The sequence below is a fragment of the Peromyscus maniculatus genome, chromosome 14 (assembly GCF_049852395.1).
Source record: "Peromyscus maniculatus bairdii isolate BWxNUB_F1_BW_parent chromosome 14, HU_Pman_BW_mat_3.1, whole genome shotgun sequence".
NCBI lineage: Eukaryota > Metazoa > Chordata > Mammalia > Rodentia > Cricetidae > Peromyscus > Peromyscus maniculatus.
Window position 1 is genome coordinate 36,089,747 of NC_134865.1, and position 21,217 is coordinate 36,110,963.

A 21,217-nucleotide genomic window follows, 5' to 3' on the forward strand; every position below is an offset into this window, starting at 1 on the left:
ATTAGTTATTTAAAAAGTATTATTAGTATTTTAAAGTTAAAATAAGTTATTCTTAATTTATACTCTATAGAACTCCCACATAATGATTAAAAAGAAAAATTTTGTGGATAAGCAAACATACTAATAAACCATTTTCTCTTTGTAGAAAGTCAAATACTTTAAAATGATAAGTAGTAATTTTAAGTAAATTGTTATCTTTCTGCTAAGCATTGGGTATGTCATTAATAATTCTCTTACGATCCTACTTTTACTTAAAAATAAGACAATAAATACACAGCACAGTAAAACCAGACCCACTGAGAGCCAGTATTCTCCAGTCACCAGACTTCTAAAGCAGTGCCTGACTTGGAATGCTGGACTTAGCATGACTGGCTGCTAGTGGGTTTCATACCACGGTTACTGTAAACTTAAATGGTAAGAGAACACATTATTATCTAACAGTTCTAGATGTCAGAACGAGTGTCCCAGGGCTGGCATCATGTCAATAGGACTGTGTTCCTGTGTGGAGTCTCCAGTGGACACGTTTTACCTCATTTTCCAGCTTCTGAATAGTTTCTGCCTATAGTTTCTGATGTAGACTCCGCCCTCAAAGACAACAGCGACTAGTCTTACTTTTTCTCAAGCCATGTCATCTGACACGCACTGGTTCTCTATAAGTTGTAGAGAAAAACTGTGTGACAACTGCGGGTCCACTTTAAGCCAAGAGAGTCTCCTAGCAAGCTTAAATTCACCTTTACCTTTAATTTACCCTTTACTATGTAGTATAGCATTCAGGCAGCTATCTACACCCTGGGTTTCCTCAGATTCATCCATCTGCCTCCATACTGATGTGTAGACTATCTTCCTTATTGTTATTCCTTAAATAACACAGTATAACAAATATCCTCACACCATTTACATCTTGTAGGTCCTTATGAGTAATTTAAGTTGTAGGCAAATACATGATCATCTACCTGTGTCAGATTTTTAAATGAAAAGCTGAGTAAATGGGAGTGTGTTAAAGAATATATTCAGGACAGCTAATATGTTACATAAACAAAATCACATGCATAATTTGATTCTCATTTTCATAATTTTTTTACATACAAACACAAAAGAAATATGTTATCAGAGTATGTTAATTGGTCCATTTTAAACATCCAAAATACATATGATTTGCATAATCAGAAGACTGCAATAAATATTATAAAATGAACACTTCAGAAGACTCATCATAAATTGTTAGTAAGGTTTATCAACAGATTTTGAAAAGGAATAATTCTCTGTTAAAAAGCAGACATTGTTCGTATATTTGCAATAAGAGAACAGAAAGACATGTACTACAGAATTTCTCAAAGAGGAATTGTATAGGAAATGCCACTCACATATTACCACAAACATGGCTAGTTATTGGAAGTCAGACTTCCCCCAAATGATTTTAAAGAAATTTACATATGAATTTCATATTTTAAATGGTTAGAATTAGAAATAATATCATAATGCAGAAACTCTGACTCATAACATTAAAGATTCATATTATCCAAACCAAGAGAGTTACAAGTGAAATGCTCTTCCTGCATAATACTGAATACCACTTTCAAAGATTCATATTGCTTGCCTAATTATGGGCTTTTTTCTTTAATTTTTCAAGACAGAGTTTCTCTGTGTAGCCCTGGCTCTCCTGGAACTTACTCTGTAGACCAAACTGGCCTTGAACTCACAGAGATCCACCTGCCTCTGCCTCTGGAGTGCTGAGATTAAAGGCCTCCTGAGTGTTGGGATTAAAGGTGTGCACCACAACCACCGGGTGGAACTTGTAACTACAGTAACTTGCACCATTTTTTTTTTTTCCAGTCAGGGTCTTTCTCTGTAGCCTTAGGCTTTTCTTAAGCTCTTTGTCCTCCTTCCTGTGTCTCCCAAGCACTGGGATTACAAGAGTTTACCCCCATGCCTGCTGATCTAATGTCTTTTGATTAGTGGGTTAGAGAAGACTCTAGGCCTCTCCAGTGTCTTTCATAGCAGTGGTCTATATTGATGAGACATGTAGGACCTGAGCATACGTGAGAAGAATGACTTGGCAGGAACTACCCCAGGACACAGAGTGCACGCATGACAGAGTATCCACTGTCAAGTGACAGAGGGCTAGAAACACGAGTGACTAAGGCAGCCTACAGGTAGGGAATGCCAAGAACAATCCAGAAAGGGGAGAGGTGATGCTCCTAAGCTGACAGGTACCCAGGGTATCAGCAAGAAGGCATCATACCATAGAAAGGATCTGAAGTTGGTACAATCACCTGTGATCAGAAAGCTCAACATTCATGGCACAGACTAATTATCATAAGAAATATTTGGTAATCTAGTACTTAATCTTGGCTAATAATCACCCTAATGAATACTTTGAAGGAAACTTTATTTAAGATATTCACGTAAGTGATATTTTTAACTCAATTGCCCCTTTTTTCTTGTGATCATTCCTAATGGAGATATTCTGCATTCTATGAAGTATGTGTGTATGATATTTAATATTTATGTCAAGATTATTAATGTAAAGAACATTCATAGCCTAGGATTAAACATGATGTGAGGACTGGAGAGATGGCTCACCAGATAAGAATGCAGTCCGTGCTTACAGAAAACTTAGTCCCAACATCCACATGGTGGTTCACAATCATCTGGTTCTCTGGTTCTGAGGGTCTCAGTTCCTTCTTCTGACATCTATAGGCCAGTCGTTCATGGTAGTGCCCAGATAAGTATGCAGACAAAACACCTATACATACAAAATAAAATAATATTTTAATTCCTTAAAAGTCAACTACGGCTGGGCGGTGGTGGTGCACGCCTTTAATCCCAGCACTCGGGAGGCAGAGCCAGGTGGATCTCTATGAGTTCGAGGCCAGCCTGGGCTACCAAGTGAGTGCCAGGAAAGGCACAAAGCTACACAGAGAAACCCTGTCTCGAAAAACCAAAAAAAAAAAAAAAAAAAAGTCAACTACAATAAAATGCACATAGTAGGTAATAATTCTCAGTGGATAGTTATATATTTCAGAAAGAAATAATAAGTAGGATTTATACTTTGCAAAAAAAGGCAAAGAAAATATGTGGTCAGTTAATAATAAAAGTATTTTAAATAATAATGAAAGTCCAGAAATGGATTATTGTTTTTACTGTTTTTATTTAACTTTTTTATTTACTGTACATCCTGACTGCATTTTTTTTTTGGTTTTTTTTTTTTTTTTTTTTTTTTTTTTTGAGACAGGGTTTCTCTGTGTAGCTTTGCGCCTTTCCTGGAACTCACTTGGTAGCCCAGGCTGGCCTCGAACTCACAGAGATCCACCTGGCTCTGCCTCCCGAGTGCTGGGATTTGTTCTTTTCAAAGTGAAAAGAACAAGAGTCAGCACACACATCTGAATAATGTTCATGAATAAAAGGCATTTTAAATCTTTATTCTCCTACTCATCTCAATGGTGCAGAATATACCAAGGGAGGTTGTGTATAAAAATAAAAATGAGAAAATTAGTAATAAAGTTCAGTCCTAGAAGCATAGGTTTACAAGTCAGAAATCCCAGGCACAGCTACCAGCTGCCACCACTGCCCAGCCTCCTGACTGCATTTTAATAGATAGTGTTGCGTTAAGCTCAGGAGTCTACCAGTTGTAGGCATGCATCTCTCTTCTTATATTTTCATTTTACTGGTTGTGCTTTATTTCAGTATAATTTCGTTACTCTTACATAGGCCATGAGACATTCAGAGAGAACCACTTCTCAGTCTTTTGCCCAGATGTATGATGAACAATATTGTTACTTCTCTTTCATAGATGGTTAAATAATTTGCTGAGATTAATCTACTCTCCCATGATTAGAATTAGCACATGAAAGAGTTAACATTGGAGTTTGTTTCTGGTCTGTTTGTGTCAGAGTCCTGCACATGCCCCCAGAAGATTTCCTGGGGGTTTGTATGCATATGTACTCTTGCAAATCATGATTTTCCCTGGGTCATCCTTAACTATCCTGTCACACATGCCAGTTTCCTAGTGTTGCCAAGCCTGAGCCTGGTAGCTGTGCTTGGGATTTCTGACTTATAAACCTATGCTTCTAGGACTGAACTTTATTACTAATTTTCTCATTTTTATTTTTATACACAACCTCCTTTGGTATATTCTGCACCATTGAGATGAGTAGGAGAATAAAGATTTAAAATGCCTTTCATTCATGAACATTATTCAGATGTGTGTGCTGACTCTTGTTCTTTTCACTTTGAAATGACATTTTAAAAAAAGGTCCCATTCTGCTAACGTTCTTTTATTTCCAGCCCCAGGACCTTGCACATCATTTTTGATGCAAGGTTTTTGTCTTAGCAGGCAGACACATTCAAATGGTCCATATACTAAAAATTAGGTCATCTGTTTTTTTCATTGAGATATAGAGGATACATGTGGAGTAAAGATGAGAAGGTGATTAGTGCAACTAGCCAGGGAGCACATTCATATAGAAGTAGATATTCTGCAAAATTAGTCATCTCCTCTGATCTCTTAGGATTAGCATGTGAATAACATGGTAATCTTCAGCCCCTAGGGAGTACAGAGCATTGAAAGTGAAAGTAACTCTAGGGAAAGTAGCAGCTGCTCGTTAATCCCCTTGTCTAGGTGTTTGTATCAGTTTTGAACAGTGTGTCGAGTTCTGCAAAGACTTGCCTGAGAGCTGCCTGACGTTATATTCTCTTGCTCACCACTGAGATACTCTCTCTGGTGACTTAAAATTACTGAGATCCAGACAGAAGCCTTTGCTAGAACCATTGAATAGACCTTTCCTCCTGAAGATTGTATTACAGATTTTTTAAAAAGTAAGTTTATGGTACAGTTTGTAGTGTATTCATACTTTCTAGTTTTTGGAAAGTCATGTATTTTCTAGATTTACAAAGATTAAAAATATATACATAGGGCATCAAATTCCTTTTGAAATATGATGATATTACATCTCCTCCAACCAAAAGAAGTTGGCTAGGTTTGCTTTCCTTATAAATATCAGTGGCATTTGCATAATTATTGCTGTATGAAACCTGAAGTATCTGACCTAGTAGAATAGACAGTGGAATCCTTGTTACCAGGAATTCTGGAGGACAATGAATACAAAGTCACAGCAGGGTAGGAGGGTTATCTGTTGGTGTTCTGCTACAAAAAGAGTGATTATAATTAATAGCATTATATTGTATAATTCAAAATAGCTGGCAGAGAAGATTTTTGAATGTTCTCATCCCAAAGAAACCATGTGCTTGAGATGAGGGATAACTGAATCTTTCTGAATTGATCAATATGTAACATGAAGGTTCAAAATCATCATATCCTACCCAGTAAATACACATAGTTATAACCTGTCAGTAAAAAACTTAGATAGAAATATTGGTAGCATTAAAACATTTAATAAACAATTTCCAAGGATAAATTAATTTGCAAGGCTCCTCAACTTTTGATTGCCTTTCCTTTCTTGACCAACTTTTCCACATCCTCTTTGGTCATCTCCCATAGTCCTTATCATCTGCTTCACTCATTTCATAGTGGTACAATTACTGACAGCTACCACTTACTCATTACCCCTCTTGGGTCTTACACTACTGACCTTTGAGCCTAGATGGTTCCTTGTCATTAAGGGAACCCCATGAATTGTGGGATGACTGGATGTACCCATGACTCCTGCATGCTAATGATGGTATCATCTTCTCATACTGATGACCAATGATGTCTCAAATATTGCCACATGTCTTTGGGGACATACCTTCTCTGGTTTAGAACCAATGTCTTATCTTATAGGAGACAATATTGCATTCAATTCTCTATAAACTGAAACTGATAAAGGAGTCTATTAATCAGATTAAGTCACCGATGCCAAGGAAGGGATGGGTGAATGAGAAAAGGGAGAAAGGGCTTATGGACCATATTATCATTAGCATTATTGCTGATTTGCCATGCTGTTTGTAGGGGAAAGATCAGGGTTAAAGGGTTGCAGATACACCCAGAAAATGGCCACATCAAGAAGCCATTCACAGGGCTGAAGGAGAAGGAACAATTGATCCTTTAGTTCTAAAGTCATGGATCAGTGACAGTCAGTGAGGAAGGGAAGGCAGGATGTACAAAGCTGAGACCACCAATAAGCACCCTCTGTCTCCCTCCACTGCCTCATGAAGTGACAAGCTGGTGCCTTTGTTCCCTCTTGACAGCCAGTGTTTAGTCCATTATGTTTCACCAAAAGTTGTGAGTAGATCTCAGCCTGAAAAGAAGAAATCTGTTTTTTTCTGAGTAGGTGATAGGCAAAACAGAAAAGTTGTCCATAGAGTAAATATTGGAGACTCAAAGTCCTTTTATATGATGTCAATATTTTCAAGCACAATATAAATTACACAACAAAACAAGAAAAGAGTTTGCTTATTTTTATATCTGAAAAATGCAGTAGTTCCCTGTTTAAGCAGTTTAGGCTGCAGGGAAGAGAACAAGAAAACAAAGAAATATAGACAATTCATGCCTTGTAGTGGTGGGGGCGCTCTGTGCTCTGAGCTCTACTGCTACTGTTCTTTCAAAGGAAAGATGTTCATTTATCAGAAGCTTCAGGAACACTGTGTCCAGTGTGGGCAATCACTGGCACTTTACAAAAGCTATCTTCTAATTTTTATGACAGTCCACTGTAAGGAAAAGAGGAGTATCTAGCATGTTTAGGACAGGGCAGGGTGCCTGGGCACAGGCCTGGCTTCATCCCATTGCCTCTGTGACATTGGACAAGTTACTTACCCTCTGTAGTTTAACTTCCACATCAATACTATAACATTACAGATAGCATAAATACCATATGCATGTTTTATGTGTAAGCAAGTTAGTATTGATAAAACACTTAGGATAGTATTGCAACATAGAAAATAACCTATAATGTCAGTTGTCATCAGAAACAGCCTTGTGATCACACCACCACCACCATCATTATCATAGATAATGGACTTCGACTATAACAAGTTGGGACCCATTGCTTGCATTTTTCTAACATAATTATTTAAAAATACAATAAATGATAACCATATAGATTTGCTACTTGGAATAATGTAGGCAAAGAAATAGTAATATACATATGGGTGATGTGAGTTTGTGTTTTCAAACATATACACTAACTTCAAACGTCAATTCTACCTTGGTCAACTTCTTTTCTCCGGACTGGCTGCTGAGGACATGGAAAGGGTTACTCACAGTGGCACCAGTTCATGTTGTGTTACTGTGTTGAGCATGTTTTCCCAGAGTTTTAGGTTAGAAACTACTGACAGAGAAATATTTCAGGAGTCAGAATTAGACGTAAATTATGTTCTGCGGAGGTGTCTTCCTATTACCAGGGTCAGGTCAGAGTCTCCAACCTCACATTAAATTACTGTTTTAGTGGTTATTGAATTTCAGTCTTGAGAGAATTAAGAGGCCAGGCAGTGAAGTATAATAAATCTTACTCAGACCTACCAGTAATTACTGATTAAACCTCCCATTAACAATTACAATTGTGCTAGATAAAAGTTAAGTAGGAAAGTGTTTTTGCTTCCATTTCACATTCGTGTTGAGAACAACAGAACTTATTTTATAAAATAACTACTATATTCGTCTGTTTGATTAATGTAGAGTCGACACCTTATTTATATGGTTGGGTTTTTCATTTGAGAAGAATGGACCAGGAGAAGTTAGGCTTTCTTATTTATTTGATTTTTTTTTTTAAGTTTAGACACAGGAGAATTTGGCTCTTTATTTTTTAATTTTTATCTATTTTCTTTGTCTCAATTCCCAGCCTCAGAGCCCAACCTGAAGGTGCGGTCCAGGTTAAAACAGAAAGTGGCAGAGAGGAGAAGCAGCCCCTTACTCAGGCGGAAGGATGGAAATATTGTCACTTCATTCAAGAAGCGAGTGTTTGAGGTGACAGGTAATTGAGGATTGGGTAGTCACACACTAACACCTGCTGGTCACAGGAATTCCATTTTAAGTTTAGAGTAAATATGTCTGCGCATTAACAAAACTTATTTTGAGAACTATTTCTTGAAAGGCAATATCTTTGAAAACTCACAAATAGTTCAGTAAACCTTGCTATGTGTTCACCAGCTGTGCAATGTAGGAGATGGAGGGTGGAAGCCACCTATGTGTCGATCAAGGCTAAGCCACACCAATGCTTGCCCTGTTCTCTAGAGAGGGGCAGTCCGACTGGGAAATGCCAACCACTGGACTCTAACTTTTGATGAAATCTGATCAGAAATGAGCAGAGGGAGTTTCAAGAAGAGCGTGTCCCTCCCCCTACTCAGACATGAATGTAGGAAATACATCTGGGAAAATTAAACTACGTGGAACACAAAATCCTTGACTTTTCAACAAATTTACAGAACTCATAAATGACTTTATGTGTTTACTAGTGGTCTGGGACTCATGGCAGGAGGGGGAAATACTGCTTTTTATGAAGGGGAAAAGACTCGTTTTCACTGGTCTCAAATGGAAGAGTTCACATTTTTTCAACTGCCTGGTTAGAAGTGGGGTGAGCAGGTTAGGAAATTCAACCTGATGGCTTACAAACCCCTCCGTCGTCCCATTTGTACCTGTTTGAAATTAGAGAAGTACCTAAGAATACAAGAGCCTAAAAGGCTAGCCACAATAATGCTGGCTATGGCTTCCCAAGGATACAGGAACTCGAAGGGCTACACAGAATAAGACCGACCATCATTTACTGGGTGCTCAGAGGGATGCATTGTGCTGGACATATGCAGGGGACAGAGGTTCTGGTCGGAAGCTCTGTTCTCTTTCCTAAGGAACTGTGTGACTCTTCCGGTGTAAGCAGTCGCTCTCAGATCACATCGCACCCTTCACGTTTTTCAAATAATGGGTTTCCTATCTCTCCTTTAGTCAGAGCCAGTTCAGAGAGGAAAGGCAAGAGTCTGAAAGAGGAGAAGTTAGGTAAATCACTGCAGATTAAAAGTGACAGATTATTTCAGTTTGTAAAACACATCTCAGCCTCCTCTCTAGTCACAAACGATTGGTATTGTTAAGTAAAAATAGTATTTGATGATTGTATTTTGAAAACTGTTTCTTTGAGGATGAGAAATTTTGAAGAAATGAACAATAATTGTTTTTAATATCGATATAATCACAAGTTTATAGTAATTAAATTCTAAGTTTGAAATATAGATTTGTTTTCTTAATTTTATGAGATAAAAATTCATCCTTTTCATCTCAGGAATGATGTGAAACATGCCTGCCTTGTGTGGATACAACTTTTATACACTTCTAGCCTATGAGCGGATGCTGGCAGATATTTTAATGAACATTTTGATTGTTACTTTTTATTTCAAACTAGTATTTTCCACTGAGTCTAAATGTATTTGGAGGATCTGAACTTCCGCACACTGGTGTCTGCAGCTGGTCCCCTTCCCTGTTCCCAGTGGATGTCCATCTAACGGGATAGCCAGCGGTCCCCTTCCCGTTCCCGGTGGACGTCCATCACTAGCGGGATAGCCAGCGGTCCCCTCCCGTTCCCGGTGGACGTCCATCATCTAACGGGATAGCCAGCGGTCCCCTTCCCGTTCCCGGTGGACGTCCATCATCTAACGGGATAGCCAGCGGTCCCCTTCCCGTTCCCGGTGGACGTCCATCATCTAACGGGATAGCCAGCGGTCCCCTTCCCGTTCCCGGTGGACGTCCATCATCTAACGGGATAGCCAGCGGTCCCCTTCCTGTTCCCGGTGGACGTCCATCATCTAACGGGATAGCCAGCGGTCCCCTTCCCGTTCCCGGTGGACGTCCATCATCTAACGGGATAGCCAGTGGTCCCCTTCCCGTTCCCGGTGGACTTCCCTCTAATGGGATAGCCAGTGGTCCCCTTCCCGTTCCCGGTGGACGTCCATCATCTAACGGGATAGCCAGCGGTCCCCTTCCCGTTCCCGGTGGACGTCCATCATCTAACGGGATAGCCAGCGGTCCCTTCCCATTCCCGGTGGACGTCTATCATCTAACAGGATAGCCAGCAGTCCCCTTCCCATTCCCGGTGGACGTCCATCATCTAACGGGATAGCCAGCGGTCCCCTTCCCGTTCCCGGTGGACGTCCATCATCTAACGGGATAGCCAGCGGTCCCCTTCCTGTTCCCGGTGGACGTCCATCATCTAACGGGATAGCCAGCGGTCCCCTTCCCATTCCCGGTGGACGTCCATCATCTAACGGGATAGCCAGCGGTCCCCTTCCCATTCCCGGTGGACGTCCATCATCTAACGGGATAGCCAGTGGTCCCCTTCCCGTTCCCAGTGGACGTCCATCATCTAACGGGATAGCCAGCGGTCCCCTTCCCGTTCCGGTGGACGTCCATCATCTAACAGGATAGCCAGCGGTCCCGTTCCCATTCCCGGTGGACTTCCCTCTAATGGGATAGCCAGTGTTTTCAGAGCCCAGTGGGAGCCACACAGTGCCATAGCAGCTAGACTGCATCTCTGCCAGAATCTTCTCTTTTTCTCTTTCCCTGTGCAGGTTGAAGCGTCTGCTCTTTTTTCTCTTTCTCCTCTTCATTGTTAGTGTGTAAGAGCAAATTGCCATTCCACACATTTTCAAGTCCAAGTATGTTCTGCCTCTCTTCCTTCAATCGGTTGTCTTCTTTTAAAACGTTCTGCACTGACTCAGCTCCATGCCTGCTGTGGTCTTCCGTCTCCTTTCTCTGCTGCTCCTGTTCCCCAGAGGTTTATTATTCTTCAAGGACAGTTCCAAAGGCTTCCGTTCCCCCAGGTTTGCCCAGTGTATCCACAAAAGCACTCAGTACTTGCTCTCAGGTCCTAAGCTGTTTGTGGTGTAGGGCCCTGGTACAGTAGTTAATATGCTACAATCACAGGGGTTTCTATATAACAAAACACTTTCATTTTAATATCACATAAAATATGTAAGATAACTTAAGATGGTAAAGAGAGAAGAGGGTTTCAGAATATAGTGTTTTTAAAAGTATGGAAATGAAATATTAGTGAGAAATCACAGCCATCCTGGTAACATAAGAACCAGGAAAAGAAGCGCCTGTAAGAATTTTTTAAGTGCATTTAAAAAAAATGCTCTTAAAAGGAGAGATGGAATGGCTCATAGGTTAAGAACACTGACTGCTCCTCCAGAGGTCCTGAGTTCAAGTCACAACAACCACATGGTGGCTCACAACCATCTGTAATGAGATCTGGTGCCCTCTTCTGGCCTGCAGGCATATGTGTGCATATGTGTAGACAGAGCACTGTATACATAATAAATTAATCTTAAAAAGAAAAAAGCTATGTGGCTGTGGTAACGCATGCCTATAATGCAAGCACTAGGAAGCAGAGAGGATGGTCAGGAATTTGGGCCAGCCTGGGCTGGATGGTGTGGCCCTGTTTCAAAGAAAAAATACACAATAAGATGGAAAGAAGGTACACAATAAAGGCAATGTTGAGAACAACCAGATTAATCAAAATGTGATAAAAATATATATGAACAGAAAGGCAGTGAACATATGAGACAGAGCATTTTGTAGTGCCAATAGTTTATTCCAGTGCCGTAATAAGCCAGTGTCAGGACCAGAGCTCAACCACGATTCCCCGTTCTTCTAATTGCACTGTAATGTAGAGCAAGGCAGGACTTAGTGGAGAGAGTTCAAAGTTCAAAGTTATGTTGATGGAGGTCAGGAAAACACTGTTTGGGATTTGTGGGCTCCCGATCAATGGGGAGGGAAGAAGATCGTATCTAACTAAATTTCCAGGTGGGATTAGTGAAGCGAGTGAGTGAGGTGATTAGAAGAAAAGGAGTGTGAACAGCAGGATGTTGGGAAGTGTGTGTTTGTACAGAGAGTGAATGACTTCGCTTGACTGACAGCAGAAAGGGCAAGAGTGGGAACAAACAGTGAAAACATTCCGTAGAACTTTTCTGGGAAGAATGTTAAAGACAATCTTCAAAGATTACTCTAGTGACTCTGAGTAATAAGAGTTTATGCCATAGTTTAAGAGAAGACACAAAAGTTAAACTGGAATGGCAGTAGTCAGACATCTACAAGATGCGCTGAAGAAGAGGAGGAAAGGCCAAGTGGTTTGGGTGAAGAAGAGAGGGTGACTCTGAGGATGGAGACAATACAGACACAGCAGGAAACACTCCATATTAAAATACGGCGTGAGCTATACACATGTATCTGGGGATTAAACATGCCCAAAATGCTGCCTGAAGGACTTGCTGCTCTTCTAGAGGACCTGGATTAAACATGCCGAAATTCTGCCTGGAGGACTTGCTGCTTTTCTAGAGGACCTGGATTAAACATGCCCCAAATGCTGCCTGGAGGACTTGCTGCTCTTCTAGAGGACCTGAGTTTTGTTTCTAACACCCACTTGGAACAGCTCACAAATGACTGTAATGCTAGCTTGGGGGTACTTGACACCTTCTCCTGACCTCACTAAGGACACGGACACGGACACACACACACACACACACACACACACACACACACACACATATAAGTAAAAACAAAATAAATATTTAAAAATCCAGCATTTCAAAGGAAGTCAGACTAAAATTTGTGAGAGTTACACAAGAAATACTATGTGTATGAAAGTAGTGTGCCCAAGGATAACAACATGGGAGCAAAGAGACCGAGGAGGTTCAGCTGCAAACAAATTGCATGTCTGTGCGCGGAGACTGACAGGAGAGAGAGACAGAGAAATGGGTGTAAAGGAAGAAGGACTGGCAGTCTGGGACTATTCTGTCAAAAGCCTTAAACTTTAGTGGCATTTGAAAGAAAGGTTGCAGTTGACAGTGAGTAAACCATGGCAGGAGAGAATGAGCTGGCCTTGAGAGAACAGTTCTATTCAAGCCCTGCTACCATTCTGTCAGGTGAGGGGACATCCGAAGAGCTGGGCAGTCTCAGGCTAGAAGGGCAATGGGGGTTTTGAGGAACTGGTGGACAAAAGCAGTGAAGGGTAGGGTAGGATTGTGGGTAAGAATAAATGTGTTGTCGCTGGAAAGGAGAGAGGAATGAAATGCCGTAGCTCTGAAAAGCCAAGAAGAATTTGGTCAGCAGAGCACAGTCCCAGTGTAGAAAGAAAATATGCGGTGGGAATGAGTCCCATCCCTCCGTCTCTGACGAGTGTGAGGCAGCGACATTGAGCAGAACAGACTTAATGTGATAGAGAGGAGACACTTAGAAAGTACTCAAAGTGACTGCAAAGGGATGGCAAGGACTAACTAATCAATGGACAATTTTCCAACATTTAATACAATGACTTCTGCTGCCATATTTCTAGGAATTAGAATTTTCAGTTTCTTTGCATGTTGAGGTCCATATGAATTTTGTATATATTGTTTTCAAACTTTTGCCACAAGGAATTTCTTGTTAATTGATATTTAAATATTTACATTACTAAATTTGGCAACTTCCAGAAATTCAGCGGGGTAAAATTAAAGTCAACTGACATTTTATAAAGCCATCAATGCAATGTGGAGACTTTTGGTTTTTATTTATGTTTCTATGATTTGACTGGCATGTATTATAATAAGATATATGCTTAGTGTATCAAATAAAGATCAATGTATAGTTCAGCATCAAGGCTCCTTGCCATGGATTTCTGCGATGTGTTGACAACTGGCTTTTACCCCATCTGCAAATGTATTATCTCTATAACTGTATACTTCTATGATAGTATGAGAGCAAGTAAAAGACTATGCCTTTCTTATTTCCTTTTTCATCAGTGGCTTCTGTGTCCTTTTATAGTTGTATGTCTGATAGAGACTGTTAATACCAACTGTAGACAGTTGAAAGCAAAGCAGGAGAAGAAATGGGAAGCTTTAGAAACATTCCAAACATTTCCTCTTTTTGTGTTATGCTTGCTGTTCCCCGGCCATGCTTGGTCCTGCATGTTGCAAACAGCCAGCGCAACTCATCTTTGTGTGATGTTCATAAGTGCCTGTGTATTTCACCTTTGTGTGATGTTCATAAGTGCCTGTGTATTTCACCATGTTTTTCAGAATCCTCAGTCAGTAGCAGCTCTCCAGGGTCCGGTCCCAGTTCGCCAAACAATGGGCCCACTGGAAGTGTTACCGAAAATGAGGCTTCAGGTTTGCCTCCCACACCTCACCCTGAGGTAAGCACCCTCCCCCCCTTCATCTACTTCTGGAAACTGATACAGAGTGGTCCCTGAGTCCAGGCCTCCTCACTTTCAGACATGATAGATCTATAAACAGAGCCCAAGTATTTCCTGTTGTGAAATAAAACTAGGTATCTTTCTTACTGTGTGGATCACTTACATTGATTATAGTTTTATGTGTGGATTTGAATGAACTTGATTATATTTATAGATGTTTTGATGACCACCCATGTTGGGAAAATACTGAAATGCAAGCCAATGTTCCTACCTCCTCAGCTGTGCTCAGTCTGTACTGCTCAAGGATGTAAAGATCTGTAATCCTGCATGGGTACTGGTTTCTCTAATAGGAGTACACCCATAAATAAGCAAACCAAGCCCATGTAAGCCTTTCACACTAACTACTACCAAGGTGGGTTTCGTTCATTTGACCTGAAGTATAATAGCAAACAACTGATGTCTGTATTATGACTGAGAGAGCTGGAGATTCACTGAGCAAACATTTATTTAGTATTGACTATGTGATTGTATTTTACCTAAGGATATGCATATCAAGATGAATAAAAATGGGAACTCCATTACTGAAACTGACATAGTTTTGAAGATTGCTTTAAAATATTATCATTTGTTGTGGTCAGTGACAGGATGCTAAGAAGAAAGTGATTGTCAACAAGAGTCAGTGTGCCTTCTGCATTAGACTGTGCCGAGGTAGCAGTCTGAATATCCATGTTAATGGAACTCTTTTGAACAGACTGACCATAGACTGAAGGCATAATTTTTTCCTTCTATGCACCATGCTACCTCTTTCCTACACATCCTCTGTGCAGACAGAGTTGCTGTGATTCCTTCTCACACCTGTTACTTGAGTGTCCCTTCGTATTTTACAGTCTTAGTATTTGAGATTCGGAGACAGTGATCAAATCTGTCAGTCTCTGCGTTACAGCTGCAGTGTTCCTGCCATTGGGTCATCCACACTGTACCGAACACTCCTGCTGCAGGGGAGTCACTGCACTGTCTCTTGACAGAACCCAACAATTTCAAACGTCACCCTCACTGACAGAATGTCCTCCAGTCAAGAGTTCCATTACTCTACGATCTCATACATTTCACAAACACATATGTACACACACACGAACCACTAGACTTTATGAAGTCATTAGGTGAAAGTTAAAAAAACATAGTGGAAATGGAGGATGTCTCTGATAGGCCCAGGGAGTCACTTTTGTTTAAGGCCTGACAGACTTCTCACGACCTTTGGTTTCACATAAACTCGTAAAGCTCAAGAGAGAAGAGAAGCCCAGTGCTGGGTGAGGATATGCTAAGCACAGAGTCTCACGGCTAAACGCAGGGATTGCCAGGGCCTGTGTGGAAGATCACCTCACCCCAACAGTAGCACATCCTCTGTCTAAGAAGGGTCCTCATGAGCTAGTCTGTGAGGGGGTACAGCAGAAATCACAGCCGCACACTGCCTTTTGACTTCCGGTGCCTCCAGATGTGCGGACCCAGGTGCCTGACAGAGCAGATGTGACTCTTCCTCAGATTAGAACATGGTCTTCTAAAACTTCTACTGTTTGCCAGAGAGCATGAGGAAAAAAGATAAAGGCCCTCACTCATGAGCATCCCAGGTACCTGAAGGCTAGCCTCAATTCAGACCTTTACACTAATCTCTAAGGCTTCCATACGTTTCCTGTGTCTTACTATCTCGTCACTCTCTACCTCTTTTTCATTATACTTTCCAAAATAAAATGATGCGAGATAGGATATTCTATGAATACTGTGATCACACATGTAAGTAGGACTTTCAGGTGTTTAGGTTACATCCTCATGTTGAGTGATTTTTTTTCTATAACCCTTTAATTATTTACAAGAGAAGAGCAAATGCGTCACAAATAGTAAGTAAATAAGTAAGTTTTATATTTCCACTTTCATTTGAATAATGTTATTCTCGGTAACCACATAAATATGTAAGGGTTAGGTTCTGATCATTCCTAGGGCTGTTTGTACCCTTGAAAAATGACAGCACATGACACCACATTCAGCAGCGTTGATAATTCCCAGAGATGTGGCCTCAGTGCCTCGCCTTTGGCTCATTAGCATCATGCTTGCATTTTATTAGATGCAGAAAGAGTTGTAATATTTGTCTGAGCGTGTTTAGTAAAGGGTTGTAGAAGAGCGAGGACAAGCTGTGGGATTTGATTACAGTTCAGAGGGAGGACAAAGAAACTGTGGTTTGAGAGGTACCAGAGAAGACATCCTTAGCTTTTCTTGTAAATGCATCTATTCACTACTCTGTTCAAACAGAATAAAAACCAAGAAGAAATATTAGTAAAAACAAAATGGAGGAATGGAAGGTTTTTCTCTTCTGGCTATTTGGAACCTACTGAATTTTCTAGATTGCCTAGCCTGAGTTCTAAACATGTAGCTATATATGTGTGGAGCTGTATACTACTTGCACAGAGACAGAGAATGGAGAGTGCGAATTAAGGCATTTTACTTATTTTAATCCATTTTGTATTCCTTAATCTTTCATTCTCACAAATTAGGTCTGGGTATCCTAGGTTTTCAGCTAACTGTTGAACATATTCCATCACTACAAATCTTTCTTCCCACCCCCACCAGTCAAAGAAGAAAAACAAAACAAACCAGAAGGAAATGTGATTTAAAGGAGTTTAAAGGGTAGAGGGATTTCTCCAGGTCAGTGGCAGGACATTCACCTCCAACGCTGGCAAGGCTAGTTCAAAAGCAAGCAATGACTTACCTCATAATGAATTAATTGTGTGCCTGAACTGTGCTCCAAAAGGCCAGGTGGGCAGACCTTCATGCACTGATGGGCAGCCTTTCTGTGGCCCAGAAACAAAAAAGCAGCCCTGATGGCTAACATGTGTTTTCTTCTGCATCACATTCACAGAGCTCTGTAGTGTGATCCACTTTGGATCGGTAAGAAGGCAGCAGAAGTTAGGCAGACTATCAACAAATTACATCCTAGCTGTTACCACCTAGAGAAACTGGACACAGGCAAGTGTGCTGGCACTTAGAATTCCCTGTGTGATTTTTACAGTTACCCCCTAAGATTAATAATAGAATATGATTTCATAGCAACAGAAATTTTGAGATCAAAATTATTTACACTATTAGATGCTAAGACCCTCAGTTGTGTAATTCACCATTTACAAAATATTCCGCTTTCATCAAATAATGCAGGTGGGTTACATCTTAAAAGAGTATCTCAAGTTCACAGTCTGCCTGGGGTACAAAGTGAGCTGAGGCCAGCCTATGCAACATTGTGAAAACCTGTCTCAATAGGAAAAAGGAAAAAGAAAATGAGAGTTGAGTGTGTCTCTTAGTGGTGTAGTCCTTGCCTAGCACACAAAAGGCCCTAGACCAATCCCAGTCACCAATTTAAAAAATATGGCATGGGTGTGAATGTCTCTGTGTACCATGGCCTGTAAGTAGAAAATAATGTCACCTAATTCTTTCAGACCACACATAAATGAATGGGATTCTATTTGCATTCACTGCTGAGAAAATTGGAAAAGGGACACCTAAAGTTCTTGAGCCTATTTCTGTTTTCTATCATGTAAGTTGCAAATGCTACCTGATTTAGATGAGGCAGAGGCGGGAGTTGGATGAGAATGTGCTTGTGGTTGCAACTCAGGATGCACCAGAGGACAGTGGATGGCTAAGGATTCTGTTTGAAGGCTGGGCTTGGGCATTGCTACAAAACCAACTACTGATCAAGTTGCCAAACTTCTCTTAACCCTCAGATTCCCGATTGATTAAAAGGTGGCAGTACTGTTTCCTGCTGCTTTGTTGAAAGGAGTCACTGTTTGCAAGGCAGGTTGTACATTGTGAAATTTGAAAAAAGTTCATTTTTGTTGTTATCGTCAGCGTGGACTATTCATGGGGAAAACTCATTAAGTTGTTTGTCTTCAGGCCAGCAGCCCTCATATGAGAATGCGTCTCCATCTGCTCTGACCACTTCTGTTCCATTTCTTCTATTTTTTACATATTCTCAGTCCCAGAATGCAGACTGTTGGAGCTACTCACTTTACTCCTCTGTAAACTTGGTTGGGAACTAAAACCTCAAGCGTTTCTGTTTCCAACTCCCTTCAGAGATGTCTTTAGCCATCGAGCCACTTGGATTGTTAATTCTGTGGGCCTGTGGGTTCCAATACCCTTCCATGGCTGTCAGCACCATGACGCTAGATCCAGCCGATTGATTTGATAGCCAGCTTAGCAGTAGCCAAGTTCTAGTTTATTTCTAGTTTAACATTAGTGACTATGTCTGCTGTTATTTTTTTCTTTAGTTTCCAGCAGAACCAAATGATTTTTTTAAAAATACTTCTAATAATAAGGCTAACTGTTCTAAGATCACCGGAAATTGCTTTTGTGATGCTCCAGCCTCACATGATTCATCTGCCTGTTGTTTTGCAACAGTTGCCGTGACATTTGCTGTGCCGTTTTATTTACGTGGGTACCTCAGAGCGATGGTTCATATGGCAGCAATTAAAACTTGTCCCCCACTTGGAAAAGAAGTTATGACACAATAATCACATGAGCCAATATTGCAAGGCAAGGTCTTTAATAAAATAGAAATACAAAGTTAGAGAGCAAGTTTGCAGGACTCTCAGCACCTCAGCAGCACTTGCTCTTTTTCCAAAGGACCCAAGTTCAATTCCCGGAATCCTTGTTGGGTGGCACACAACCGCTCATAACCCCAGCTCTGGGGAATCTGATGCCTTATTCTGGTCCCCTGGGTACCCATACCAATATGTGCATATGCACACACATACTCATAAATAAAATTAAAATTCCAACTTCTAGTTTTCACCAGTGGAGTGCCACTGCATATACCAACCACATTCCAAGGCAGGCCTTGTGCCCAGGAAATGTTGGCCAATACAACATAGACTCCATGTTTTCTTTGTAGGCTCTTTGTTGATTTTGTTTTGGTATTTCTTGTCTTGGTTTGTTTGTTTGCTTTTATTTTCATTTGCTTTTACTTTTGGGTACTTTTTTGAGAGGGGAAAGAGAGAGAGAGAGAGAGAGAGAGAGAGAGAGAGAGAGAGAGAGAGAGAGAAAATTTAATAAAAATATGGTTATTTTTACCCTCAAAATTTTTATCTCACATTTTACAGTAATATGATCTTCAATGTAAAGTGAAATATTAAAACTTGGAGAGTTTTACTTTTTAAAAATAATTCTTTTTTATCATGTGGAACTTTATATCTCATTTTTCTGAATTAAGCTTAAGAAAAGAAATACGATCTTGAAAAATACTGTTAAAGCCATTGGCAAATATTAGGTCATTGGGGATTTTTTAAAATGTGGCTGTCTTGTTTTTAAATAGTCTACCACTTTATGTCAAAGTCAATTGGCGTAAGTATGTCTTCCTATAGGCCATTCTGCTGGACACGGATGCTACCTGAGATGGTAATTAGAGCTTCTCTGTCTTGGGCTGTAGGACCTGTGTTCTGGGGAAGGTAGGTGCCTGTCCTCACCCACAGCCCACACATGGCAGAGCTCAGATATGAAATGCTCACGATAAACATTTTTTTTAACTAGTCCACATCTCTTACCTAAGGTCTATATTTCTTTTTCTGATTCTCTGACCTATTATAGTTTTGAATATCCAGTAAACTAAGCCTCCTTTGTTCACTTTTTGTAAGATTATCAGAAGTAGGCAGATATTACATATTTGTTTCTAAGTCCGAGGTATTAGTAAGAAGGGCATTTATTTTCTGCCCCCCCCCGTCACCCTCCTTCCTTCCCTCCCTCCTCCCCTCCCTCCTTTTCTTCTCTCCCTTCTATGTTTCCCTCAGGACAGTGATGTTTCTGTGGTTTTCTCTGTGTTTTTTCTTACAGAGTCTGAACTTATATTTTGTGTGTTGTGAATTTTAGAGACTATAGTGGCACAGTGTTATTCACCTCATTTCGTTTCTTACTCTATCACTGACTGTGTGTTTTTAGATCCAGTCATAGCTTATGAATGCTTTTAATCACTATAGAAGTCCATGGTGCCCGCTGCTCCATTTTATCTACCCAGCCCTACGCCTCAGCAAGATATGCTACAGAGAGCAGATGCAGCCATCCTGACAGATTTGGGAGAGATGTTCTTGAAGTTCCCCTTTCCAGGAGAGGAGTCCCCAGGTCCACAATGTGTGCTATAGTTATGATTTATATTTCTGAATTGTTGGCCAAAGTACGGTACCTGTCATTACATCCCATTTAGTTCCTCCATCCACAGCACCAATCATGAGCATTTTCTCACGTTTCTCGGCCCTGTTGTGGGAAAGACTGGATTCCATTTCTTTAAATCAATAGTTTCTTAATGTCAATGGCTAAATAAATATCTCCTTTGAGGGTCATTTACTTTTTGTTCTATGTGTACTTTATTTATCCATAAGACCTTCTTCCAATTAACATGAAAGTGAGAAGACAAGTGAAATGCAGCTTTGAAAGATCTTACTAAAATGTGACTATCCACCCCCCCCCCCGCACCGCCTCCCCTCTGCTCCAGGCTCATCCTATAATATGGTCCTAGAGAATTACCAGTTACCAATGACAGCCTGCATTTACATTAACATCTTCCTTGGTGCCATTCAAATGTTCTAACCTTAATGTAGTGACAATGATTCTAACAGGCCTTGATGTTTGCTCTCCTTTCCTTAGCAACTGACTAGCGTGTGAGGAGCAGAGGTGCACCTAACGCCACTGCTCAGCACTGATGAGCTACCATCAGTGCTTCGTAAAGGCTGCGTGGTAGCCGTGCATGTAATGCTTCTAGTTCATTTGCCTACCGTGCAAGTGTCCAGTTGTGGAAATGTTTTATGTAAAGCCATCTTTCCAGTGTTCTAAGCTGTGACATGTTGACATCTCAGCAATATAGCACCAAGGATGGGCTTCCTAAAACTATCTTCTAGAAAACTTCCGTGTTTTCCTGTGAATCTGTGTGTATTTGTCACAGCTGAGGTGGGAGCATGCTAGCCTTTGAGAGCACAGGTCAGTGCTGAGGTGGGAGCACCACAGCCTGTGAGAGCACCACAGCCTGTGAGAGCACCACAGCCTGTGAGAGCACAGGTCAGTGAGGTGGGGAGCACCACAGCCTGTGAGAGCACAGGCCAGGA

General features: G+C 40.8%; 1 protein-coding gene across 10 annotated transcripts in view; it reads left to right on the forward strand.

Annotated features, from left to right (window-relative positions):
- The window catches only part of Hdac9 (histone deacetylase 9), an 844,224-nt gene that overhangs the window by 487,039 nt on the left and 335,968 nt on the right, over positions 1-21,217 (forward strand). For 6 of the 10 annotated variants that reach the window (XM_042260715.2, XM_016002464.3, XM_042260718.2 and 3 more), the window contains 2 exons: positions 7,779-7,910; positions 13,975-14,090. In XM_042260715.2, the coding sequence (XP_042116649.2) occupies positions 7,779-7,910; positions 13,975-14,090 (248 nt within the window). The remainder of the gene's footprint in view (positions 1-7,778; positions 7,911-13,974; positions 14,091-21,217) is intronic. The other 4 variants (XM_042260719.2, XM_016002462.3, XM_076550782.1 and 1 more) reach the window with 1 other exon arrangement.